General features: G+C 45.7%; 4 protein-coding genes across 13 annotated transcripts in view; 2 read left to right on the top strand and 2 right to left on the bottom strand.

Annotated features, from left to right (window-relative positions):
• Nucleotides 1-12,818, bottom strand: part of suco (SUN domain containing ossification factor) — a 46,725-nt gene extending 33,907 nt beyond the window's left edge. For 3 of the 4 annotated variants that reach the window (XM_077017253.1, XM_077017254.1, XM_077017255.1), the window contains exon 1: nt 12,472-12,818. In XM_077017253.1, the coding sequence (XP_076873368.1) occupies nt 12,472-12,527 (56 nt within the window). In that variant the 5' untranslated portion in view covers nt 12,528-12,818. The remainder of the gene's footprint in view (nt 1-12,471) is intronic. The other variant, XM_077017256.1, reaches the window with a different exon arrangement.
• A 197-nt stretch (nt 12,819-13,015) lies between these two features.
• On the top strand, nt 13,016-18,874 carry tmed5 (transmembrane p24 trafficking protein 5). Of its 2 annotated transcripts, none has more exons than XM_077017251.1 (5): nt 13,016-13,033; nt 14,059-14,257; nt 15,156-15,253; nt 15,360-15,540; nt 16,863-18,874. In XM_077017251.1, exons 2-5 carry the CDS (start codon nt 14,066-14,068, stop codon nt 17,079-17,081), a joined length of 690 nt encoding a protein of 229 aa, XP_076873366.1. In that variant the 5' UTR covers nt 13,016-13,033; nt 14,059-14,065; the 3' UTR covers nt 17,082-18,874. The 2 variants fall into 2 exon arrangements, with proteins under 2 accessions (XP_076873366.1, XP_076873365.1); XM_077017250.1 differs by lacking the exon at nt 13,016-13,033 and adding an exon at nt 13,822-13,955.
• Nucleotides 18,875-19,401: 527 nt separating this feature from the next.
• pigc (phosphatidylinositol glycan anchor biosynthesis, class C) lies at nt 19,402-21,071 on the top strand. Its single transcript, XM_077017249.1, has 2 exons — nt 19,402-19,534; nt 19,739-21,071. The coding sequence occupies exon 2, from the start codon at nt 19,842-19,844 to the stop codon at nt 20,718-20,720; it is 879 nt and encodes a 292-aa protein (XP_076873364.1). The 5' UTR covers nt 19,402-19,534; nt 19,739-19,841; the 3' UTR covers nt 20,721-21,071.
• Nucleotides 21,072-21,535: 464 nt separating this feature from the next.
• Nucleotides 21,536-27,110, bottom strand: part of dnm3a (dynamin 3a) — a 36,261-nt gene continuing 30,686 nt past the window's right edge. For 2 of the 6 annotated variants that reach the window (XM_077017241.1, XM_077017242.1), the window contains 4 exons: nt 26,908-27,072; nt 25,913-26,148; nt 25,384-25,560; nt 21,536-22,965 (listed from right to left, as the gene is read on the bottom strand). In XM_077017241.1, coding sequence (XP_076873356.1) covers nt 22,866-22,965; nt 25,384-25,560; nt 25,913-26,148; nt 26,908-27,072 — 678 coding nt within the window. In that variant the 3' untranslated portion in view covers nt 21,536-22,865. Of the gene's footprint in view, nt 22,966-24,063; nt 25,187-25,383; nt 25,561-25,912; nt 26,149-26,907; nt 27,073-27,110 lie in introns of those variants that run through there. The other 4 variants (XM_077017245.1, XM_077017246.1, XM_077017244.1 and 1 more) reach the window with 3 other exon arrangements.

Below are 27,110 nucleotides of genomic sequence, written 5' to 3'. Positions count from 1 at the left end.
AACAGAACAGGCCCAAAGCTCTGCTAGTCCAGTCAGCCCACTTCACAAGATGACGTCATCATCACGGTCACTCGCACGGAGGAAAACAGCAGATGGACCAGTGGAAAATATTACTGAAGCTGTTCCTAGTGCCACAGGCAAAGAACGCCACCCACCAGCCGAACTCGTGCTCACGCACACCTGCGGTGCTAAGCAGTAGAGACTGAAGAACACGGGTAATACTGCGTTCTGCCCTATAAACGTCACGCTTCAATGGAAACCAGTTTAAAACTAAATGTAGTCTTTGGGCACTGCCAGACCAGCGCCGAGATGGATCTTGTGATGTTGGCAATCTGGTCTTAAAAGTCCAGGACTTCTGACCTCTTCTCTCCTCTAAAACCTCAGAGATCCTCCGTGACTTTCCAGACTTTTATATGGCTTGTTTACATGGTCCACAGGGACTCTGGTCCTGAAGTGACGGGGGGGTCTTCCTGCTGTCAGCAGAAGGAACCAACGTGCCCGGGCACGGTCGTGCTAAGGACGAGCTGCTCCTCTCCATCCTCACGCTGCAGGGAGACGCGTTTGAGCTGCAGGGAGACGCGTTTGAGCTGCAGGGAGACGCGTTTGAGCTGCAGGGAGACGCGTTTGAGCTGCAGGGAGACGCGTTTGAGCTGCAGGGAGACGCGTTTGAGCTGCAGGGAGACGCGTTTGCGTTTGAGCTGCAGGGAGACGCGTTTGCGTTTGAGCTGTAGGGAGACGCGTTTGCGTTTGAGCTGTAGGGAGACGCGTTTGCGTTTGAGCTGTAGGGAGACGCGTTTGAGCCGTCTCGCCCTGCATTATTCAGTGAAGAGACTTTGAGTCAAGCCCTCCAACAGCGCAGCTGGTTCATTAGCCTATGCAAAAGAGAACGGAAGAGAATTTCTCTCTCCGCACGTGCACGTCAAACGCACGTGGCCTGAACCGGCCTGACCGGGACACGCAATCCAGTCCAAAAACAAAGCTGCTGACATTCCACCGAGGCAGAATAAGCCCACGGGCAGCGGAGGCCGCGCTTTAAACAGCAGCGAGGCACAAACTCCGCCCCTCTCTTCCTCGTGCGTTACGAACGCACCTCACAAGACAGACGCACAGCAACGAGGTGTGAGAACGGAGGCGCCGCCCCCACGTGGAAGCTGGATCTTTAAGCCTGGAGAGATGGTCTGTTTTTAGTCAGGATTCTGAAGTTGTGTGCCAAGCAGACATGCACTGAAGAAGGTTATATGAGAGAGAGAGAGAGAGAGAGAGAGAGAGAGAGAGAGAGAGAGAGAGAGAGAGAGAGAGAGAAAGAAAAGCCTGAGACTGCACAAACACAAATTGGGAGGACTGCCGTGGTTCAGGGAGGCGTGCGCAGAGCCATGTGGCCGGGAGAGGAGCAGACAGACAGACAGACAGGAGTGGACAGACAGACAGACAGGCAGACAGACCGGTGAGGACAGACAGGCAGACAGACCAGTGAGGACAGACAGGCATGCGTGTGTCCAGCCCGCTGGCAGAGGAGCAGGCCACGGCTCGGGATGGACCAAAACACTCCGTCACGGGGGGGAGGGAGCTGACGGCACTGGGAGAACGAGAGCCAGCGCCGGGGAGGCAACCCCCCCCCCCCCCAGCCGACGTAATCCCTCCCCCCGCGTGAGACATCTCCAGGGGAAGCTCAAGTAGAATCAAACTGAAGCTAAATGAGAGATGAGAGTTTCAGAGTCAGCAGCATATTGGCTGGAGGTCCAGATCGCCGTTGTAGATCTGCTGAAACTGAACACCTCCCGTCTGAGGATGATGGAGTGTGGACGGGCTGCTGGCATGAGTGTGGTGCCAAGAGTGGACTTACCGCATGGTTTCAGAATGGAGGAAAAGAAAATTGATGAAAAACAGAGAAGGAGAAGAAAAAGAAGACTTTAGCTTGTAAACAAAGAACAAAACCATCAAACTCTGATCAGGGTTGACTTCCCAGAGCAGGGCAAGAGGGGAACAGGACACCACCCTCAGGGCACATATGGCCTCCAGAGGGTCTCCGTTAAAGCCTCCTTGTGAACACGTGGACGTCTCCCTTCCCACGTTGCAGCACAACCACGCGGCTGATCCATCGTCCCGGCACGACGTGAAGAAGCGACTACAGCACAGCCGTACAACAGAACCCACGTTTTGAATGGCAGACGGAGGAGGTGAAGGAAGGAAAAAGGAAGTCTTAGTCCTGCACTTTACCCCAGCTCCCATGACAGAGCTGACCTCCCTGATGTCATCAGGCAAGAACACGGTTCACCCTGAACTAAGCAGAAAGGTCAGGGGGGGGGAGAGGTTGGGAGGTCGTCCCCTAGTTACACTACGTCGGACCACTAGGACCACTACGTCGTGCAATAGTCCCAACTTCCTTCACTGGGTCCGCTCCCATCAGAATGCCTGTCCTGAAGCTAGGCAAAGCTTCCCGTCCTCCCGTCCAGAGAGAGGAGGGAGACAGTGCCATGGGCAACCCATCAGCCCTCTGGGTTTCCATACCGACCACCGTTCCAAAAGTTCCACCGTAGGCCGAGACAAACACTCGACTGTTGCCATTGGTTACCTACGAGAGATGCTGGAATTACCAAACACCTCTCCGCCCCAATCTACAAGATGATCTGTGGGAATTATTGGAACTTACATAAATGCTAAAAATTACTTTTCCATTTAATTATCAATCACTGTTCGGCCAGCCTTTATGACAGAGACGGTCACTAGCCTAGGCCATAGCGCTAGCCCATAGCGCTACTGTCAAGGCTAATTACAGACTCCCAGGCTGGAGTGGTGAAAGCCCGATCACATAACCTCTAAAGCCAAAGTCAGTATCAATAACTCTTCAGACTACACCTCCTGATATTTAGAGTCAGAACATCCTGATTGGAAGCCGCTGGGTTCTGACAGAAAGAAGTCAGGTAAATTTCCTCATCTCGGCCGCATTAGTGCGATGGGTGTGGACGCTAACTATACAGTACCAGCCCACAAACAAAGCCCTCATGGCAGAGCAGAAAAGGGCCCGTTACAGGTAATACAGCAGCTGTATTAGACCTGTAAGGGAAGCGGTGTAAACGATCCGTGACCCAGTGAACAGGTGAAAGTCAGAGCCACGCTGGGCAGTCCCGTATGAAAAAGCTCCTGTTCAGGACTTTCCAAACGATTTCTGCTTAACGTTACGTCTGTGTCCATTGATTTTAAAAGACGACTCCTTTTATAGAGTCCTTAAGACAGCCTTCAATTTCTAATATAGCTTCTAACTTCACGGAAATTGTGCACATCCAGAAAATCCGAAATAAAGCCTAGACACAACAACGCTTACTGTTGTAGGAGCTTCTAAACGGAGCACGATGACGATAACTCTTCCTTCTTTACCCAGTTTATGTTACCATGCCAGAATCAAACCCAAGACCAGTAGTGTTTTACCTCCATATTTGATGGGGCACAAGCATAAATGAGGTTGTAAGGGGAAATGATGGCATGCAGCTGCCGGCACAGACACCATTGCACATACATAAGCCACTCAGTACAATTGCAGACCATCAAAAGAACAAATTGTAAAAAAAGAGCTTGATCAAAAATCATACAGGAAAAGGAAAATCTAAAGATTCTCTTCCTTCTCAGGCATCAGTATCTTATGTAAAGGTTACGCTGGCATATGCCACTGTTATCAGCATCTAATTACAGATGACAGTGGCACATGACAACGACATTTTGCCTGTGTCATTTGACTTTGCCTGCATCATTTGACTTTGTGCCTATGTTTAACTAGCACATGTTTCAGATGTTTACGCTACTGAAAAGTTATTTGAAAACTACTGAAAGACCTCAGAACCCATTTAGATGATGCTGGTGTTGTGCCTAATTCATACTCCTCCGCAGAGTCCGACTCCCCTCGTTTGCACGCACTTAAAGATGCTATAGATGATATTTGCGATTTATGCTGTTTCCTTGCATAAACCTTAATACGGACGAAAGTGGTGGTCGTAAAGGCCCCAGAGCACTGTGGTCTGTTTTTTCCAATAGCTTTTAAACCGTCCATCATAAGACCACCAAACAAGTTGTATTGTATATCAACAACATTTTGAATTGGTATTAATAACTTATCTCCATTTGTGGTGGGCAGTTTTTGTTTACAAATTTCCATTGCCATTGATTCAATTATCCAACACATATTCTTGCCTATGGAAAGTAGTCCCCTTTATTATAAGGATGAGCTCAACATCACTACCAAATGTTCAATAAAAATACAAACATTCAAAGCTTCTGAAATGTATAAATAAGGTATCCATACACACCAAAGAGTTGTAGGTTGTTTAAGATGCACTTTATGTGGTCTAATACAATTAGTTTGTGGACTTATGACAGACCGTTTACAAGATATTGAAATAGACATAAACTGACCACCACAAACAGGTACAAGGTATAAATACCCAGTTAAGAGTCGGAGATTGTCGTACATCATGCACTATATGTAATACAACTTGGTCTTATGAAGGACGGTTTAAAAGCTATTGAAATTATTGCAAAAAAATGAATGCACAGTGCTCTGGAGCCTTTATGACCTCCACTTTCGTCCGTGTTAAGGTCATTTGTAGATGGTGCCTGGAGGCCACTATGTTGTCTACAATTTTAAATGCGTCTATTTCTGACTTAGACAAAGTTGTATGTGTTCTTTCATGTACACGGACCAGTCATCCTGGTCCCTTTGCAGAGAAACAGCCCCAAAGCATGATGTTGCCACCCCCATACTTGACAGTTGGTATGGTGTTCTTTGGATGCAACTCAGCATTCACTGTCCTCCAAACACGACGAGTTGTGTTTTTACCAAATAGTTCTACTTTGGTTTCATCTGACCATATGGCATTCTCCCAATACTCTTCTGGAACATTCAAATGCTCTCTAGCAAACGTCTGGCACTGCAAGATCTGAGTCCCTGGCGTGTGTTGCTGATGGTAGCCTTTGTAACGTTGGTCCCAGCTTTCTGCAGGTCATTCACTAGATCCCCCCTTGTGGTTCTGGGATTTTTCCTCACCGTTCTTGTGATCATTTTGACCCCATGGGCTGAGATCTTGCGTGGAGCCCCAGATCGAGGGAGATTAGTAGTGGTCTTGTAGGTCTTCCATTTTTTGATTATTGCTCCCACAGTAGATTACTTGCCTATTGCAGATTCAGTCTTCCCAGCCTGGTGCAGGTCTACAATTCGGTTTCTGATGTCCTCCGACAGCTCTTTCGTCTTCACCATAGTGGAGTTTGGAGTGTGAGGTTGTGGGCAGGTGTCTTTTATACTGTTAACGACTTCAAAAACGTGCCATTAATACAGGTAATGAGGTGGGGGAAAGAGGAGCCTCTTAAAAAAGAAGTTACAGGTCTGTGACAGCCAGAAATCTTGCTTGTTTGTAGGTGACCAAATACTTATTTTCCACCATTATTTGCAAATAAATTCTTTAAAAGTCAGACAAAATGATTTTCTCAGTTTTTTTTCACATTTTGTCTCTCATAGTTGAGGTCTACCTATGATGTCAATTACAGGCCTCTCATCTTTTTAAGTGGGAGAACTTGCACAATTGGTGACTGACTAAATACTTATTTTCCCCACTGTATGTCCTTGTCACCTGTACGCAAGATGTCGATGTCAATGGCATATGCCAGCTTAACCTTTACGTAAGATGCCGATGCCTTTCCGTGTTATTACCACTACTGCCACGGTGAGAGAAAATGAGCAAATCTAATAGTTTCCTGTTGCGTATGTTGCGTCTGAGTAATCACGGCCCGACATGCTGAGGCAAAAACGTGTGTCACACATTTACACCTTAAAGACGGCGTCAGAACACCACGATAATAAAATCAGTTCTGATCGGGCCAGTACCAAAGCAGAGCCAGCGTGGGGACACGTTTATACGGCACGCCTGAATCTGGCCATACAGACTGGTCCTGGTCCAGAACAAGTCTGTTCGACACCCCTCCCCACAGAACAGTCCCACACGGTTGCCAGGAGACGGACAATCGAGTGTGTAGACAGCCTCTATTGTACAGGGCCACATCAACAGGCCTGTGTATGTGTGACGTACGTGCAGATCTGTGCGTGTCAGTATGATAATGAGATGGAGAAGACAAAGTTATATTGGTTAGAAAGAGAGGAACACAGGAATACCGAGGGGGGGGGGGTGTCCTGTCCACTGTCCTGAGAAGAAAAGCTCCTTTGGTTTCACCCAGAATAGGCCGGCTATTCAGAACAGATATTGGCCCGTATTCTCCTCCCTTCCTTAATAGCAATACCATCAACAGCGGTAAACATACCGGCTGTGTCCTAATCCGCAGTGTCCTAGAACGTATCTATTCAGTAACATTGTTTTTTGGCCTCTATTTTGTGCAAATTTGCCATTGTGCAAAACGCCCAGATCGAGGTTTACACACCCATTTACAATTATGTGATGTGGGCCTGGACACATCTGCAGATGGTGGTCTTAACCCTTCTTGGTACACTTCTCAGGGAGCTAGCCACAGAGTTTGAGGCTCACAGTACGGCACATCCATGCTCTCAAATCTCTTTATTCATCTATGTCAATACAATTTTCCCCATTCTATGCAAACTTAAACATGCAAATGACACAAAAATAGATGTCTATATGCTTCTTAAATAACCAACTAACTAAACGAATGAATGAAGAAATAAAACACTGTCAATTTGACAAGATTTGACTTGGTATCTCATGACCCAAGAGTGAGCACCATATCACTACACCTGCATCAGCTAAAGGACAGAAATTTCATGGTCACACCATGGTGTGCCAACAGCGAACCAGGAAGATATGTTCCACGGTGGGATGAGCATGCATGACAAAGCTGAAATTAAGCCAAGATAAAACAGTACACTGGATCACTTTACAGAAAGATCAAACTCTGAGAATACATATGGCAAAGAGAAAATGTTGTATGCACAGCATTGCTGCTGACAACGAATATTCTAAAGTAAATTAGATAACTGAATTGTTAAAAAAAAAAATTTGAATTGTGAAATCAATAATAATCAGTTATGTGAATGAATATTCTGGATATGAAAATGATTTTGCACATGTTCCAGGATTTCCTGGACTGCTATGCTGAATGAACAGGAGTCACACATCACTTTTAGTAATTGAAAATGAAATGTAGGTCAAGTTGAAACAAACGAAAATTTCAACAGCACCCAAGTGGTAATGGTTGCGGAGACTTTACAATCCAACTCGGCTGAAGAGAGAGTGTTTTTCACTCTGAGGAACCAAAAAGTCGTATTTGGAGATATTTCAGACTTATAGGTCTATAGATGGCAAAACTGTGGAACCTCAAGATAAAGTTGCTCACTATGTAAGCGATTTAAACTACAATTAGCTGACCAGTCTAGCACAACCAGCCAACATGCAAACAAACTGATGTCCAGTAAGTCATGAAGTAGCCACACCCTGACTCCTATTTCACACTGTCCACCACAAGCTTGTTATCTGCAGGACGACAATGAATGAAGGTATTCAACGAATGAAGACACGTCCTCATATAGACCAGTTACATTGATGTTACTGGCTTCAAAGAGTTCTGTCAGGATATAGAACTAAGGTGCTGTATCAAGTAGTTGAATGTTTCAGCTACTTGATACAACTAGTTTCAAGTACTGTAGTTTCAACTGTATTCAACCAGTGGAGATTTTTAATGATAAACACTTCATAGCTGTATTACATCACAAGACACAAGTGGTAAATGAACCTAATTAAACAACGCTAACCGCTACAGACACCGGCAGTTTGTATGATCGTCTGATGTGAGGGCAGTTATGGGACCTTCTCTTCTGCATGCATAACATCACTGAACACTGATACGACCCAGCAGTGTGACAATGCACTGGGACATTCTGGTCCTCTGGCAAAAGCTCTGGGCTTATCGCCACTGTCAAGGAGCATACCACAGATTCAGGGCAATGAGGCGGGATGAGCAGGTCCCCTGAACTAAATGCGCACGCTCGCTCGCTCCTGAGACAAGACAAGACACACAGATGGCAGCAGTATGTCCGCATACTGATTAAGCTTCACTCTGAGGAAACAAACCTCCTAGCAAAGGTAGGACCTTTATAACCTCCCTGACTTTAACATTCTCACCAGTCCTCCCTGTAAACTTCAGCAGAGACCACCCATCCCCCTGCCATAAGCCTTTAAAGTGACTATGCTGTTTCTACATAATCTCTCTATTGTTTATTATGTTAACCACCCTGGAGCTAAAAAGGCTAACAGCCATATGACAAACAGACCACAGCTAGAATATAAGCATTACAGTTAGGCAACATGTCAGTAAAACAAGCTTTTATTTACTTTAGAAACCTATGGAGGTATTTGCATAAACCATAGAAAGGCTAGCAAACATATTCCCTGTAGGATTCTTCAGAAAAAATGGTAATTTTGCAAAGCTAGATGATTGATGACCTGACACAGGTGACAACCTTTTGTTCCAGAGCAGATGTCAACAGCACAAGCAGGATTCAGACACTGGGCTGGCAAATTCAGGGATGTTGACCTTGCATCTCAGTGGTAATCATCTGACGTAGAATGACATCACTACCTGAGAACTGGGTGGAAATGTGACAGAACTAGCAGCATGAGATTGACATGCAAAGAGATGGTCCTGTCACTCAATGGGTGCAGCAAGGTACTAACACATTCAAGGACATGGGTTAGATCCTCAGGGAACACACACGTGTACACACACATACACACACGTGCACACACACACACACATACACCCGTGAGGACCAAGGTGAATATCTGTCCTCAGGAGTCCCAAAGCCGCACACAGCCCGGCCATCTGTGAGGGCGAGGTGTTCTCTGCTCCTTAGCATGCTTTGATCTCTGTCACGGTGAGTGTCAGGCAAGAAGGTGGAAATTAGGCCGGATAAGGAGATGACCGATAACACAGACGTACGACCTTGGGCTGGTCCTCAGAGTCAACGAGCAGTGGATCATAACAGGACCAAATCTCTGAATCAGCCTTTATGATTAAATTCCTGCAAAGAATTTGTCCTTGTGACGTGTGATTTAATAAGGCCTGCGTGGAGGGGAAGGGGGTGGTGGTGTCAGATCCAGTACTGAAGCAGAGAACACTACAGAGAGCAGCATGCCAACCACACGGTCCTTCTCTTTAGACACAGGAGGGCACATAACACACACTTGTGGGTGAAAGAAGTGTGATTGGGCCTGAGTGAGCAGATGTGTAGTAGAGCAACTCTACATGCTGCTCATAACTGCAGGCTTTGTTTCTCTCTCCAACTCTCCTTTCTCTTTTACGGCTCCTCTCTCTGCTTTGGGGTTTGAACCAAAAAGCAGATTACAGCTCTGAACACTGGAAACAATTATGCCTTACAGAGAGACAGACAGAAAGACAGAGAGACAGAGGCAGACAGACACAGGCAGAGAGAGAGAGAGAGAGACGTGCAGAGGGAGAAGTATCACAGTTGTGTTCTAACAGAAGGGAGCGTGGCCTGTTTGGAGTGCCAGGAATTTCTGCTCATATTAGAAAAGTGGGAGGTTGGAGTGTGAAGCTATGGTGCCCAACACACTCTGCCAGCAGGACAAAGCATACCTTTGAGCAGATGAAGAGAGGTTAGCTTATAGCAACTTTTTGCTCGTCGCTCTAAAAATAAGGATCGTGTGCGTGTCATTCCATTAATGTTGGCTCTGTATCCTTAAGAGAGCTGTTTCAGAGCTACAATATATACACTCAGGTAAAACACTGGGATTTTATAGACCAGAAAGTACGCACATTCTATGCAGTCTACTACTAAACATACAAATGTAAATCATTTTAGACATAGAAGCATATAAAAGCATTACCGAGGGAGTAATCAAATCAAAGGCCAAACATGAATTCATAGCCCAGAATTACATTCAACACATAGGTCAACATAAATATATTCATTCAAAAAAGACCAAATTATGACAAATGATGGTTTCACTCTGAGAGCAGTCACGTGGCCACACAGAAATCAGGAAAAGCTTCAAAAAGGCTTCAAACACAACATGGAGAGAGAGAGAGAGAGAGAGAGAGAGAGAGAGAGAGAGAGAGAGAGAGAGAGAGAGAGAGAGTCTGGGGATGTGTGCTCAGAATACAAATGAACAAAGATGGAGGCTGTGCATCAACTCTCTCTCCCTCTTTCTCTCTGTCAAATCTCTCTCTCTCTCTCTCGTATACACAACGAATGAGATGTAAACAGAATGCCAAAGAGAATCTTAATGGACCCATTAATGCTCAAAAGAGCTTCAGTAAATTCATCTGTTATGGCAGCTTTTATTTTTAAATAAAACAACCAGTCAGATTAAAAAAATATTTTCTAACCAATATTTTATCCTGATATCACGTTGCTACATAGGTATTCAGACCAAACACTCTGGGTTGACTTAATTAACAGATTAATTAACAGATTCAAGTGTGACATGTGGCAGAATTATGAGGACTTGGCAAAATCAGAAGAAATAACTGAAAATGATTTGAAAAAATACACCAAACATAAGCCACATTCTGAAGGGGTCACTTTCTCATTTGATGTTTACTTTTAGCAAAAAGTGCCCTCACATGCACTTGGTCCACCATCTTTAGCTACTGTCCCTAAGGAAAGCCAACATCTTCACAGACCTTTGTGTGGAGCTCACACTGCAATATTGCTATAAGCATCTTAACAGGCAGCAAGTAGATGTCCATTATTCGCTATATTGTTAGGGAGTGGCACATTACTGCATGACATGACTACAGGGAATTGTAGTTTAACAGTTAACTGTAGTTTTATAGTAAAAAAAAACTTTACAGGTAACTTCTTAGGGCAAACAGATGTGCTAGAAAAAAAAACTAAACTTCAAAACAGACTAGAACAACCTCAAAACAAACAAAAAGATTAAGAAGAAATGAGAGAAGAAAGAGCAACGAATACATATTTAAGATTTAATAAACTGCAACGTCAGTGAATTTGAAGGAGGGAGCATTTTTGAATCGTCCTCCATACACCGTGCGAATCTTCCACCTGTCCTGCCTACGCCGCCTTCTCATTAGAGTCAAACGCCAAAATACTTTAGACTGGTTTACCGCGGTTGCAAGTACCACATTCATATGTAGTCGGCAAACATTTAATAAATGGTTAAGATGTTTTTATCTAGTTATGGGTGGAACAAAAACGTTTGTTGCTGGTCTGTAACCTCTGATTTGGGAAACTGCTAAGCTCATTAACGCAATAACGAATGTTTAAACCAGTTTAAAAGAAACACACTCAATAATAATTATTTTTTAAAGCATTTTAACGCTTGCTAGCGCATTAAATCTTACAGCTAGCTTACTTAGCCAATTTAAATCTAGGTTACTGATTATAAACCATGACCATTACGACGTGAATTACCTCAGATAAATCTAACCTAGCTACATTTAACCAATTAACTGTTGACCATCTGTCTAAGAAAACACGGTAGCTGTCGTTTTTCAGTGGCTGTCAAGATGCAGCTTAAATAACGTACAGCTAGGACGCAGCATTAGTGGCTACATCCAGATAGCCAACGTGAGGGCTAGCTCGCTGAATACCGTCATCTCATAGTAAACGAGAAAGGAAAGAGTCGTTTACAGGAAAACTAGTGCTACTTCACAGACGACAAACGGCATCACGAAAGAAATAACAAAGCATCTATTTTTTCCAAAATGTATTTGACAAGCTCAGCAAGCTAGCTAGCTAATGTTAGCCACGCACCAAACACTGCAGACTGTAGCTTGGCTACCAAAAGACTGTAGTACACCAAAAGATTGTAGCTTAGCTACCAAAAGACTGTAGCTTAGCTACCAAAAGACTGGTGTACAAAAAGACTGTATCTTAGTTATCTAAAGACTGTGGTGTACCAAAAGACTGTGGTATACCTAAAGACTGTGGTATACCTAAAGACTGTGGTATACCTAAAGACTGTATCTTAGCTACCAAAAGAATGTATCTTATTTACCAAAAGACTGTGGTATACCTAAAGACTGTATCTTAGTTATCTAAAGACTGTGGTATACCTAAAGACTGTGGTATACCTAAAGACTGTATCTTAGTTATCTAAAGACTGTGGTATACCTAAAGACTGTGTCTTAGTTACCTAAAGACTGTGGTATACCAAAAGACTGTATCTTAGTTACCTAAAGACTGTGGTATACCAAAAGACTGTATCTTAGTTACCTAAAGACTGTGGTATACCAAAAGACTGTATCTTAGCTACCTAAAGACTGTGGTATACCAAAAGACTGTATCTTAGCTACCTAAAGACTGTGGTATACCAAAAGACTGTATCTTAGTTACCTAAAGACTGTGGTATACCAAAATACTGTATCTTAGCTACCTAAAGACGTTGGTCATTAAAGCACCCCAACACCGCCGAGTCAGCAACAGTGTGATGGCTAAAGATGCCTAAAGCTCGCAAGCAGCGGATGGTTTTAACTTACCAGTACAGGAGAGCTACGCTGAGGCACACCACCAGAACGCGCACACTCTTCATCATATTCACTCTTCATCTTCTTCACTCTTCATCTTCCCGCGGGGACTAACATCCTCGCTTCTGTGTACGCTGCTACGGTTTACGCACAGTGGACGAGGAGCAGAACAGCTAGAATGAATTTTATTAAAGTAATAAACGCAGAGGTGTGTGTGTGTGTGTGTGTTTGTTTCGCGCTTCAGAACAAACTGGTATAACTGTGCTGTCGATCTGCTCCCACTACAGCCGACCAGTAACTTGCTCTCCTGCGTTCTTGCTTCTGCCTCTGCTGCTGTGGCTTTGACGCTCTAGCGCTGACCCAGACAGCGGTTACGGTGTCCGCCAATACAAATCCTCTGTGCCGTTTCGGTCCGCCAATAGAAATCCTCTGTGCCGTTTCGGCCCACCAATAGAACGCCTCTGCGTTCCGTTTCGTCCCGCCCATGCCACCGTTCAAGATGAGTTGGAAGTTTGGTCACCGGACGCGTCACCCAAAGCGATAAGCACATTTATTTTTTTTGCCATGCCTAATCGTAAGTTAGGACGGTTAAGCAATATTTAAACACGCAATTCGTGAATGTTGATGAATTAAGCTGATGAATTAAGAAGCAACTGATGGATTAGTCACGCACTAAAAACACGTGTCTCAGGGTTGCCAACTTTTGACGTTCGCTTGGAGTGAGATTTTAACCTGGAGCCGGTGGCGAGTGTATTTTGTTGAGCGGGGGGGTGGCAAACGAAAGTTGTTTAGCGGGGGTGGCGAACGTAAAATGGACACAGATTCAGTGTTATAACGCCGGTGGATGGCGCCAGAGCTAGCGAACTAGTAACGTATTGAATCATATATGTGGATCTGAGGTAAATAAACTGGATATTTTTTTTCGGCGTGAGATATCGGAAGTGTGGCGTGAGAGCGTGTGAAAACGGTCAAATGCGTGTGTCTCACGCTCAATGCGTGAGAGTTGGCAACCCTGGTGTCTCATTTTATTCGTTAATTTGTCCAGGTTTCAATTTTACACCACCAAAAAGAAAGTACCATTTGAATATGTGTGATTGACTTTTCACAACGGTTAGAAATATTTACTTCCCTATCTGGTAAATGTGTTAGCGTTAACATTATTGTTATGTAGTATTGACCACAACATCATGCTTTTAACTCTCGAACATGGGGAAGTGCAAGGCAAAAGACTTCATATCCCGACATGCAACATGTGTGGGTTGCTGAGACAGTTGCCTGTACGGAGAAATTGTCTTTATAAATATTTGTTTTTAATATTTTAAGTGACGAATATATTTTCTTCGTCAATATGTTTAATATGCTGTAATTTAAAAGACGAACATATATATATACCAAAATAAAAAAATGTTGCCTTAACATGGCGGGGTCCTAAAGTTATAGTATCACCAACTCGTTTCGTGAGCTGTTCCAAGAAGTTTGTCGAGAGGAACTTTTAGGTTTGGCCGAGTTGTCCTCGAGTCAAGCGGGGGGGTTTCTCGGGCTTTTCGTTTTGTTTTGTTGTGTTTGTTTGTTTTTGTCTCACCCTGAAACTTTTCTTAGAGGAAGAATGTGGTTGACGGAAGAGGTGAGGAGCGCGTTGCTGCTCCTGCTGTGTGTGGCGGTGTTGGGGCGCTGCGCGGCCGCCGGCGCCTTCACTCAGTCCCCGGACAGCGACTTCACCTTCACCCTGGCCGCCGGGCGCAGAGAGTGCTTCTACCAGTCCATGAAGAAGGACGCCTCCTTGGAAATTGAGTATCAGGTCACCGAACTCATCTCGTTTTAGTCAAGTAATCAGTTTTAACAGTTATAACACCAGACTTAACTCCACGGGTCTGCACAACCTTGCCATGAACATCTATTTGTGTTGTTTTGCTGTCATTCCTAGCGGTCAGCTGGGCATTTTTGGCAGGTGGTGTGTACTACACGCACATTTGTGTAATACAAACTAGACTTGGTGTTACTGTGTGGTCTGTCTGGATCTGGTTCATGCCCACGCTGTAACGTTCCGAAAGATCATGTAATATTCCTCTGAAGCTGACTCTGAAAGGAGTTATTTTGCAAATTCAGATTTATATATATATTTTATATATAAATTTTATATATCATTTTTTTTTTTTTTTACCGTTCACTGAGCGGTATTAGTGCGTAAGGATATAAGATCTTTCAGTCTGCGCTGTGGGTCAGAAACTGACATGCATAATTTAACAGTTTGTATTGACTAATTGTACAATAACATTGCATCTGCAAAATCACTTTGCTTCAGTTAAGTATTTATTTGAGTAATTAAATACATTTCTGTATTACTGATTCCAACAAACGTCTGGCACAATCACACAGTTCCAATGAAATGTTGAAAGAGATATTAGAGACCAGTCTGGGTTACAAAAGTAGGCAAAGTGTCACTGTTTCTATTGGGACATAAGCCTTCACAGATTGCTGGCCAGACTTTAGTAGTATCTGTGGTGGGTTAATGGCTGTGAGGCCAAATGGTAGATAAACAAAGAATATATAATTAAACAAACTTGTCAGTCTGTCATACTTGCTCATCTTTTCTGTACAGGATTACAGCATGTTTTTATACAGGTTGACTGGAGTTAAACACCTGTATGGATGTGTGCATGTGAGATGGCTCTTGATACTGTGTGTTGGATCTTCAGGTTCTGGATGGGGCGGGTTTGGATGTGGACTTCTACCTGTCCTCTCCCAGTGGTCATGTGCTGTTCTCCGACTTTAGGAAGTCTGATGGAGTTCACACGTAGGGTTAACACACACAACTCCTCTTCAGACATGCATTCTACCCTAAGAATTTGCCACTGCTGTTACACATTAGACATCGTAAAGTCCTGATTCTCTTGTTTCAGAGTGGAGACGGAGGAGGGAGACTACATGTTCTGTTTCGATAACTCCTTCAGCACTTTGTCTGAAAAGGTCATCTTCTTTGAACTGATTCTGGACAACATGGGTGATGGGGAAGACCCTGAGAACTGGAAAGAGTACGTGCAGGGCGCTGACCTGTTGGACCTGAAGCTGGAGGATATTATGGTAAGGGGAGTGTGCTCGTGTTAGAGACTCTGCTCAAACACGGCAGGGGAGATCCAGTCTCTGTCTGCCTCATCGGCATTCGGGCCTGTGTGCTTGGGATCAGCCGTTATGCCTGTAAACGCCGATCATAGCAAACTCCTTACAGCACAGCAATGGCTCTGCCTTCAGGCCTGAGTGGGCTGTGTGGTTTCTTTGTTTAGAGTGGTTACACTGGTGGGACGACTGTAACCGACAACACCTGAACAGCCTGGCAGGTGTTAAGGCTCCGTGAAAATGAAAATTCAAATGCAGGCTTAGCGTCAGACATGTTTCAGTTCAGTCTTACACTAGAATCTTCCTTCATTAACCCTACCGTGCCCACCGCAGGCTTGAGTGGAATCTGTTTACTCAGATCTAGGGTTTCTAGTGAATTTTTACATAACATGATATTTTTATAATGCAACTTTATGGTGGTCCTTATATGTAGCAAGAACCAACATTATATACACAGGCCAGTGTACACAGTCTACACAGAAAATGTATACAAAACAGGGAATCACTAGGGCATCGCTATACGGTCAATTGTAATCATACTTTTATATGCTGTCATAAGCGGTCACGTGCTGTCATAAGCGGTCACGTGCTGTCATAAGCGGTCACGTGCTGTCATAAGCGGTCACGTGCTGTCATAAGCGGTCACGTGCTGGCAGAGAATCTCTGTATCAAGGCTGCAAACTAATGTAGAGCCTTCATACAAGAACAGAGCAGGTGTGGTCCAGTGCAGAACTGACACATTGACACGGTATGTGTTTGTAAAGTGGAGGAACCTGCATGTGTCTTGTGACCATTACAGTAGCTTCAACTCACAGCGCTGTAAATAGATTCCAGATTCATTCTTAGTTTCAGGAAGTTCAAAATTTAAACTGCAGCTGTGCAGGAAGTGCTTTCACTGTGGGACTGTTTACCTGACTGTGTGTGTGTGTGTGTGTGTGTGTGTGTGTGTGTGTGTGTGTGTGTGTGTGTGTGTGTGTGTGTGTGTGTGTGTGTGTGTGCGCTCATGCATGTTTCTATGTATGTCCTAAATGTTCAGGACAGTTATATAAATGGTACAGCATTGTTTAAGTCTGCTGTAATTGTTTAACACATTAGACTCCAAAAGGAACAATAGCAGATTATTGCTCATGGGGGAAAAACAGGGGGAGGCTGTTTCACAAAACAACATGAAACGGTGCAAGAATGCACAGGTTTCCTTCACTTCTTTTACTCTTCCGCCTTCACCGTTTCAAGTCTCTCCGTATCTGTAACGCTCTTCTAAAAGGCCATTGTTGGCTCACTCCCCACAGGACTCCATAAACGGCATGAAGGCTCGTCTGGGGAAGAGTCTCCAGATCCAGACAGTGCTGAGGGCCTTTGAGGCGCGCGACCGTAACTTGCAGGAGAGCAATTATGAACGTGTGAACATCTGGTCCTTCACCAACGTGGTGGTGATGATCCTCGTGTCCTGTATCCAAGTCTACCTGCTGCGGAGCCTCTTTGATGACAAGAGAAAGGTGCACACATAGCCCTCCCTGCCGCTCCACTACGCCCTGGGAAACACACACACGCTGATTCAGGAATGAAGATTGAGATACACACTTCCCTGATTTATCACGCTGTCGAGCCTCTGAATCAACTCTAACTCCACTCACTACTGTTTACTACTGTTCGCTTCTGTTCTATTGAAGACAATCGTTTTTCTTTTTTTTTGGGGGCTCAGCCTGAGCTGAAGACAACCTGGTCCCTTCCCCCCGCCAACATAAGAGTCTGGCAACTCTAAGCTGCTACAAGTTCTAGAGAGCTCATGTGAAGCCACACACCTGTTTTTTTTTTATTTTTGTTTTTTTTAAACATGCACAGAGAATTAAAGAATAGATATTTTTGGATTTTTTCCATGATGCCAATTTTTTAAGCACAGACACATCTACATTTTCTCCTGGTTTTATTTCTTTGTTTTCCCTTATCAGAGTAACAACTTGTTAATTTTATGAACAAAAACTGAATCATGGAGATGTTTTCTATCTAGCTTGCATTATTATTTCTCCCGTGCTTATGAAAGCCTGGTCAGAGTGTTCACGGCACCATGTTTGGACCAGAGCCCTGGATCCCCTGGGTTATTTCCCCCATTTTCTTCCCCCTGTCCTGCCCTGAGAAACGTAACAAACGTATATATCTGCCTTATATGTGCTCTGTGACTTAACCCATGACCTTTACCTTTTGACCTCGTCCGTGGGGAACAGCAGCGGTGCTATATCAAATGTGGTCACATGCCTGCCTTTGAAACCTCCTCAGTGTGCAGTGGCGCCCCCCACTGGGCTGGAGCACCCAACCACGTCACCTACAATGTTCTCTCAATACGGCTCCTATTCCAGCAGCCTTTCGGGTGGGAGTCGGACAGCAGTGCAGAGAACAGCAACTGTGAAGGATATGCGTCTTTGTGTACAGTACGGCTGTGGTGAAGCTCGTTCAAGCTCTAGACGAGTGTGTTAAGGACTGGCCATCGTGGATGCTTCTACTGAGTCCTCCCTAGAAGTGTGGAGAGGATTCATGCCTTGTGTGCTACTGAACTGTAGGTCTCCTGGTATTTATATAGCATAGTTACATCAACTATGTCTTCCTCATTAATAGTAAACCTGGTGGGGTAAAACATTGGTTCGGGTACATTTTATGTCCTAAGGGCTTGTTTTTAAGGTCCACTTTTTTCAAAAAAAGAATTGATATTCTTACCATTTTCCATCAAGGAAATGTCATAATTATGCCAATCATATTTAATCAAGTTTGGAATCTTTTAAGGTACTTAAAAAAAATCATTTTGTACAAACAAGTGCAAACGGAACTTTTGCGTCAACTCGAGAGAAACTTTTGACAGTATTGTGGTTTAATATCGCCACCTTGTGGGGGTCTTTGGTAATGGCTGCCTAATCCACGTAAAGCATGAAAATCGTTTCGTATAGTATTCAGTTATGTTTCTAATGTATTTTTTGCATCTTGAAAAAAATCAGGTTCTATTTTTAACAATGTTTATATTAGGAAATGGTTCTGAAACGATCATTTTGTGTTAATTTTTCATATGCATTCTGGGATTAACATGATTTAATGGTCAGTGGAAACACTAACAGTCAGCTCCCCTACTCTTTAATTAATGTGATTTTAACTCAGAGAAAAGCATTGGATACATATGTGCAAATGTTTAACATTCTGATGTTGTGCCAATTCCACCAACTACTATGGAATCAGACCGTGCCTTTGTTCGTCTTGTCTGACTGTATCCAAGCATATTAAAAGACTTGAAATTTGTATTTATAATACAAATTTTAAAGCTTGTTGTGTATTCGTATTTTCTGTTAGAAGGTATTTCATGAAGCAGGTCTTAGGCCTAGGATAATAAGAATATCTGTAATTCCCAAATTCATACAAAAAATGCATGAGACAATCTGTATTTGTACCTCCCCATGTGTGTTTATTTCCTGTGTGAACAGTGGAGGCCCTGACGGGCCATGATGCTACAGATTAAGGGCTTTGAGTTGGGCAAGGAAACGTGATACTGATGCTAGCTACAGACACACAATAGAAAATAGATAAAAGATGTTTAATCAGATTATCTTTGGAATCTCACAAAAGCTTTTTTTCACTTGCCTTTTGGACAAAGGCAAATTGCTTTGTCATTCAACCGTCGAAACTGACTAGGAAAAAAACGCAGAAAGCATCATGACCATATCCCACCCTCCTCCAGCAGAGGGCACAACCATCATGACCAGATCCTTCCCTCCTCCAGCAGAGGGCACAACCATCATGACCAGATCCTTCCCTCCACCAGAGGGCACAACCAATGAGATCATTGGGCACAACCATCATGACCAGATCCTTCCCTCCTCCAGCAGAGAGCGCACGTGGACACTTTGTTCCTGTGTTTCCAATATTCGTCACTTCCGCGAATCCTAATGGCGAGATGTAGTGAGCAGCGAGAGTAGCTGACTTGGTAGCTATCAGTATTGTTTTTACATCATTTATTATATACCGTATCTGTTAATCTATTATATTTATATAATAACTGATATAAGAAACTATTTCAAGGTATTTCGTGTAACTCTTGTGTATGCGTGTTTGACAACGTAGCACAGCGAAATAGAAAGACCCGTTTCACCGGTTGTTGGTCCATTTCCCCTCTTCCCCACATCCTCAGCTTGTGGCGATGGAGGGACGCGGCTCGGTTCTGTCCTCTGGAAGTCTGTAGGACATCAGTGACTCTACTCTCTGTGTTTGACGTCCTGGTCCGTCCTTGTGTGATGGGTGCCGACAGCGGCCCAGGCGCGTCCCCGGCGGTACCGTGGCGGAAGGTCCTGTACGAGCGCCAGCGCTTCCCCGACAACTACGTGGACCGCCGCTTCTTGGAGGAACTACGGCGGAACATCCGTGTCCGCCAGTACCGGTACTGGGCGGTGGTCCGCGAAACCGGACTGGTTGCCCAACAGGTCTCTTGCGTGGCGGTGTTCATCACGTTGTGGTCCTTCATGGACCAAGGACGCCTGGCTCCGTCCACGCTGCTCTGGGCCAGCCTCGGTTGCGCGCTGCCGGGCTACGGACTCTACGAGGCGCTGGGCGGAGCCGGCCGGGAGCGCGCGCGCGTGGCCGACCTGCAGAGCGCGGCCGTGTTCTTGGCCTTCACCTTCGGCTTCTCCCCGGTGCTGAAGACGCTGACGGAGTCGGTGAGCACGGACACCGTCTACGCCACGTCGGCCGTCATGCTGCTGGCGCACGTGCTGTTCTTCCCCTACACGCGGCCCAGCCCCCACGGGGGCGTGTCCATCAACGCCGCGCTCTTCGCCTCCGTGTGCCTGGGCTCGCGCCTGCCCGGCGCCCTGCACACCTTCGCCGTGCTCAGCCTCGCGCTGCTCGTGTTCGCGCTCTGGCCCTGCCTGCTGCACCGCCTGCGGGAGCGCGCCGAGTGGAGCTTCCCCTGGGCGGCGGGGCTGGTGTGCGCGGCCGGCGTGGCGGGAGCGCGCAGCGTGTGGCCCGGCGGGGCCGCGCTGCTGCTGCTGGCGCTGCTGGTGTTGACGCTGGCGTGTCCGGCGCTGCTGGTGCGGTTGCAACGACACAAGGACAACATTCACGGCCCGTGGGACGAGGCGGAGATCAGGGAGGACCTGTCACGTTTCTTGAGCTGACGGAGTTGTGGAAATAACAGTTTTAAAGCATCTATTTTTAAATGAAATAATGCACATTTAAGGGTGGAGGAAGAGGGTTTCTCGTTTGGGGTGTTTTGCACTTTGATATCAAGCTCAGGGGATATACAGCCGTTGTACTGTTGATTATACAACACATCGGTTAACTAACTACACTGACTAAAGCTGCTTATTTGTACCTTCACGTGGTGTGGCTAATTTTGAACAACTGGAACAGTATTTCTTTTTTTATAAGTGAACAGTTACTAGCATTTAAACTTGGTAAAATGTTTTAAAGTTCAGTAATAATTTATTTATTACTTGTAATAAAGGCTATTACGTGTTGTAAACATATATTTGAATATGAATGACGAGAGTTTCATTAATAAGAACATTAATAGCGATCTTCATAAAGTTTCATTTTCCATTTTCCCAGGCCAGAGACAAACCGACTCCGTTATTGTGTCCACAAGAGGTCAGTCATTGCCCGACATGTTTGCTGGGCGTAAAGATGGGGACACAGCCCACAGACTGTAGATTACACACAAACCTGTACTGTTGTAACACATCAATCCACAATAACCTTAACGTTACAAATCTAACAGGCACTCGTTACTGTAGGCAGACTCATAGGTGTTAACATATTCCAGTAATAAAGGAACACAACTGGTAAAAAAGATCCATCTATAACAGATGTAGGCGAGTGCAGAGATCGGGACTCCGTCGCCTACAGAGGACGTTATTCGCCTGTTGTGTATGTTGGTCAATTATGGTCAACCGTCTGTGAATATATACGTGCACGGAAAACTTCACAAAACTATAACGGTTTATTTTGTTCTCAGCTAAATAGAACATTTGCTAAACTTGCATCACAAAGCGGGAAGTTAAACCTTTTTCTAAGACTTACCAGTATTTCACCTAATTATGAACAAGACAAGGCAAAATCCATAAAAAAGGGAAATATAAAAAACATGTTAAACTGTTCATTTCTTTGTCACTGAACATTTAATTAACTCCACCTTTATTTACAAAATCCATTATTTTATAAAACCCTGTTTATTTAGAGCTTCAAACTTTCACACTTCCAAACACACACACACGCACAGAATCAAATACAGCCAAAGCATATGTAACAATGTAAAATGCATGTACACAGCAGTATCAGGTCTGCCCGACAGGTAGAGGATGAGTGAAATCACCATGGATCCAGGCAGGAGATTCACCGGCTTGGCAGCAACTCACTTTAGTCCATCCCAACTTCAGTATAATCTCAAGTCATGTTATTCAGGTCAGAGGACATCCATCATCTCTAAGACCACACCAAAAGCATCTGGAGCCATGGTGAAGATCTGAGGACGCCTGGGTAAACAGTCTGAGTTCGTCCGTGTCCTGCTTGGGTTTCTAATGAACGCAGGCCTTGTGTCACCTGCTGGGTGTTAGTACGTCTGCCGTGAAGGCACTGCTGGAGGCTGTCTCCTGACACACACACACACACACACACACACACACACACACAGCATAGTATGAAGTAGTATGAGGAATACTCCTGTTTTTATGATGACCTCATAACTCTGCTAAATCCCTTTGTTCCTTTAGAAGAACAACAATCACTGAACCGCTTCGCTGTTTACATTTGTTTATCACACCAGAGGTTTGCCAGAATGTGCACTTTGAGAAACCGTATTACAAATAAGTGATTAAAAACCTAAAGTGTTGCATTCTAGCTCTGAAAGAATTTCTTACATAAAACGTCTTAAATAAAACTGATCAGCCAGCCAAAACAAATTCACCAGATGATAAAACTATAGTGATAAATTTCGCCATCTAACAGATACATATCTACCATACTTGTTTTCAGTTTCACAATCCTTTCTTTCTGAGCTTGTGTTTTTTTGAAGACAAGCCTGGGGAAGTGATCGTCACAATAACACATCTGTCTCTCGATGATTTCTCCATGAGACTCTGTGAGATTAAGCTGGCATGATCATCCATGCGTGCTTGATTCTGTGTTCAGGGCCGTCATAGGCCGGGTCTAAAAGTGTGAGAGACAGAAACACTGTGTGTGTGTGTGTGTGTGTGTGTGTGTGAGTGATGGGGGAAGGGGGAGCGTTCCTGCAATGTGGATCCAGGAAAGATCCCTGTGGAGGTTCAGGAATCTCGCTCTCTAATGGAGTTGGCAGAGGGAGAGGTTTTCTGGGATGGGGAGATGGAGAGGACGGCGTTCGTTTCTCCTGATCTGCAGCGAGTGCTGGACAATTGAAGGAGAAGAAGGAGACGATGGAAAAGAAAGCAAAGCAGAGACTGAAGAAACCAGGCAAATCTCACAGCCTGGAAATATCAGAGGCGTATTTTGGAGAAAGTCATAATGCTATGGGTTATTAAACATAATTTAGTGTGATAAACAGGGAGACAAAGAAAAACGAGAAATTAGGTGAAAGAGAGAGTGCTTTTGGCAGGACAGTCAGGTCACTGTGAGGAGATCCACAGTGCACAGTTCACAGATCTAGGATCAGCTCTGATATGCACCAGAGAAACTAACCAGCGCTCCTGCATCTACACTCTGAAAGTAGGAGTGCTGAACCAGGATCAGTTTTTTCCCACGACACATGCTGTAAAAACACTGAGTCTTACATTTTTTCATGATATGAATTGTAACTCTTTTAAATGTAACCCTCTTAAATTAAATGTAACCTACGTGGCGTTATCGTATTAGTGTACGTACTGTTGTACTGTACGTACACATAAGATCAAGGTGAAATTGGGGATGAGCACTTAATGAAAACATGCCGTTTTTTGGAGTACAAAGCTGACCAATGAGAACGCTTAGGTGGATATAAAGAGGTGATGGGCAGTGGGTCAGGACTTTAGTTCAGACATGCAGGACTGGGGTAGAGAGTGAGGTGAGGTGAAACCGCAGAGCGACCTCAGTGGACGCAGGACACGGGATGCGGGACATGGGACGGGGAAGGGACGCTAACACGGCAAAAGAGGGCCAGCACGGGCAGGGACGGGAGCGAAGATGTCTGAGAGAGGACATGCGTGACGGAGAGGGGGAATGCGAAAGAGGGAGGGAAGAAAATAGGCCGTAGCAAAGGAGGGAAGAGGGCGGAGAGAGAAAAGGGTGGAGGTCCAAACCGAGCCGTCTCGGAACCCAGAGGAAACGAGGCATAAAGGAGTCAGACGTAGGGCCAAAGTTTGGGGGAGAAGGAGGGAACGCCAGCAGGACGGAGGGGAAAACCGGAGTGAACAGCGAAAGGAACCGGTCCAAATGGGGAGCGTCCAGCAGAATGCGGGTGTCAGGGCTGACGAGTGGGGTCGCTGTACCGGAGCGGGACACAGTGCGGGACACAGTGCGGGACACGGTGCGGGACGGACGGAGTTGGTGGGCGGCCTCCACCCGTGCCTCCTCAGCTCCACCCGAGAGCCTCCGTCACTCCGTCACCCTCGTGCTTCACCGCTGCTCTGGTACTCAGGAGAACATCTAAACCTGAGCAACACCACCAGCAACCTCCATGAGATCCGTACTGATTTACTGCCTGTGCCGAGAAGTCGCGCCACTGAGCGAATGTGGGGGTGGGGGTGTGTGTGGGGGTGGGGATGATTGGGTGTGTGTGTGTGCGCGCAAACAGCCTGTTCTGAATGTTGGGGAAAAGAATATGAAAAACACATTTTCCAGTAGACCCCCACCCATCTCAAGTAACCTCCACAGTCAGAGAGACAGCGTCTGTACTCCGCATGGATGTTTCTGAGGCCGCCATCTTTGTGTTGTCGTTGGGGTCTTTCCTGCCCCTTTGACGTGCGGCCATAAGCGGTTAGATCATCGCAAACAAACACACACAAAAGAGCTGGCGGTGGTGTTGCTATGGGAACGCAGCGGGACACAGTCCACCCGTGACAACACTAAGGGTGCAGAAAGACCAGAAAGGTGAACCCTGCACTGCCCAACATCTTCCTGCCAGGTGACTGGCATGTTTTGCGTATATAGAGACGACGGCCAAATTATTCCTCTAACAGAGCAATAAAAGAGTACATTAACACATACATTAACAAGCACTTTAATGAGTTTCTGATGTGAGTCTTCACACTCACACGCAGTGGCCATGCCAGTCCAGGGAGCAACAACCCAGCTCAGTGCACTACAGAATGTCTTATATGTGGAATGGGGGGTATTCTGGAATTCTGCCAGTATTTTGTCATAGGGGCCCCAACGTTTTTTAATATTTAGCCTTTTTCAGCTCAGACCCACCTCAGACCACCATGCGTTGATTCGTTTATTCAGGTGTGCTGCGGAGTGATGGAGTGAACGTGTGGATGACTTAAGCTATTTCTCAAATACAAAAAAAACAAAAAAAAAAAAAGTCCATATGTGTCAGCAGCACTGGCAGTGAAATGGTGTCCTGCGTGTTCACCCGGGCGAGCTGCCTCACAGGGACTTTTGTGATCCACGCTTGACAGCCACAACAGTAGTACTGATGCAAGTGAAAGGTCAGGGGTCAGAGGGGGGGAAGAGAAGATTCATTAAGAGAAGTAATGAAGTTCTTTAATAAGTCCTCGATGTAGCCCTTCTACTGGGGACCCGGCCTGGCACTCCTTATCCCGGTGTTTACCATGGCAACTGGTACAGGTGAGGTTAAGACAGAAGGAGGGGCGTGTGGTGGTGAGTTACCTGGGCACGCTGGGAGGGGCTCGGTGGGGGCGGGCCGACGCCTGGGAGGAGTCTGTGTGGTTGGGGATGGCGGTTGTGGAGCAACTGGAGCGAACGGGGAGGGGAGGGGCGGGGCCTCGAGCTGGAACAGACGGAGCAGATGGAGCTCGTCTAGGAGCAGTGAGACCTGAAGGAGATCTGAGAGATGGAGAGGGAGAAATGGAGAGACAGAGAGAGGGAGACACAGAAAGAGAGGGTGAAAAAGAGAAGAATTGATAGGGAGAAAGAGTGCGAGAAGAAGAAAGATGGAAGAAGAGACAGGGATAGAGAGAGCGAATGAAAGACAGAGAGAGAGAGGTGTTGGGTGGTGTCGGGTACATCAACCCCTATAATATCCTTAAACTCACACCAACACTTTTCCAATATCAACTGGCTAGAGTCACGTACATATCATCCCATGAAATAATCCTAATAATTCATCCAGTAAAACTGATACATTGTGTAAAGATCACCATGGGCTCCAGCCAGCAGTTGGTAAGCTGTCACTTACCTGCGGTTGGTGGTGGCCGTCTGCAGCCAGGAACTGTCCACGGGTGGAGGTAGTGGCGTGGATGTGGTGGAGGTGGCGATGTCGGTGATGATGGCCAACGCCTCCTTCAGGGCCGAGTGGGTACGCAGCACCTCCTCCCTGCGCAGAGCCTGTTCTGGAGACTCGTCCATCAGAGAGGACTGGTCACTACTGGAGTACAGCTGGGCCAGCAGCTCTGAGTGGATAAACTCCTTCACCTGCAGAGAGGAGAACAGAGAGGAGAAGAGAGGAGTGGAGATGAGAGGAGAAGAGAGGAGGAGAGAGGTGAGAGGAGAAGAGAGGAGAGGAGAAGAGAGGAGGAGAAGAGAAGAGAGGAGAGGAGGAGAAGAGAAGAGAGGAGAAGAGAGGAGGAGAGAGGTGAGAGAAGTGAGGAGGAGAAGAAAGGAGAAGAGAAGAGAAGAGAGAAGAGATGAGAAGAGAGGAGAAGAGAGGAGGAGAGAAGAGAGGAGGGGAGAGGTGAGAGGAGAAGAGAGGAGAAGAAGAGAAGAGAGCAGATGACAGGAGAGGAGGAAAAGAATGGAGAAGAGAAGAGAGGAGGAGAAGAAAGAGAAAAGAGGAGAAGAGAGATGAGAAGAGAGATGAGACGAGAAGAGAGATGATAGGAGAAGAGAGGAGGAGAAGAAAGGAGAAGAGAAGCGAGGAGAAGAGAGATGAGAGGAGAAGAAAGGAGAAGAGAAGAGAGGAGAGGAGGGAGCAGAAGAGAAGAGAGGGGATGAAAGCAGAGGACAGGAGAGGAGGAGAAGAATGAAAAAGAGAAGAGAGGAGAGAAGAAAAGAGGAGCGTTTATTAATGCAGCAGCATGAGCAGCTGATCACTCGGGCAGATCTATCACGTGGAGGAGGGTAACCTAACTAACGACGCTCCCACTTAGAAAACAGCCTAATGGTTAACTGTGCCTGCTAGGGAGGCGTGGCTTAGGTGTCACACGGAGAGGGCGTGGCTGAACACAGACTGACATTGTTGATCATCAGGTGCATGATGGTCTTGGGCATCAGGTCTCGTATGCTCTTGTAGACGATGCCCATGTAGGAATCCACCAGGTTGCGGATGGTCTCCACCTGCCTCTCCAACTGTGGGTCCATGGAGAAGTTCTCGGTTTGGCCCGAGCCTTCACCCTCCACCTGACCACAGGGAGGGAGAGAGAGGGGGGGGAGAGAGA

Source organism: Brachyhypopomus gauderio, chromosome 9 (genome assembly GCF_052324685.1).
Source record: "Brachyhypopomus gauderio isolate BG-103 chromosome 9, BGAUD_0.2, whole genome shotgun sequence".
Lineage (NCBI taxonomy): Eukaryota > Metazoa > Chordata > Actinopteri > Gymnotiformes > Hypopomidae > Brachyhypopomus > Brachyhypopomus gauderio.
The sequence above is the reverse complement of the archived record's forward strand: the minus strand, read 5'-3'. Positions and strand labels throughout refer to the sequence as shown.

Coding starts and splice junctions, on each gene's coding strand:
- tmed5 (XM_077017251.1), top strand. CDS start 14,066: ATGTGGTTGACGGAAGAGGTGAGGAGCGCGTTGCTGCTCCTGCTGTGT. Junction 14,258..15,155: donor CCTTGGAAATTGAGTATCAG/GTCACCGAACTC, acceptor TTGGATCTTCAG/GTTCTGGATGGGGCGGGTTT. Junction 15,254..15,359: donor AAGTCTGATGGAGTTCACAC/GTAGGGTTAACA, acceptor CTCTTGTTTCAG/AGTGGAGACGGAGGAGGGAG.
- pigc (XM_077017249.1), top strand. CDS start 19,842: ATGGGTGCCGACAGCGGCCCAGGCGCGTCCCCGGCGGTACCGTGGCGG.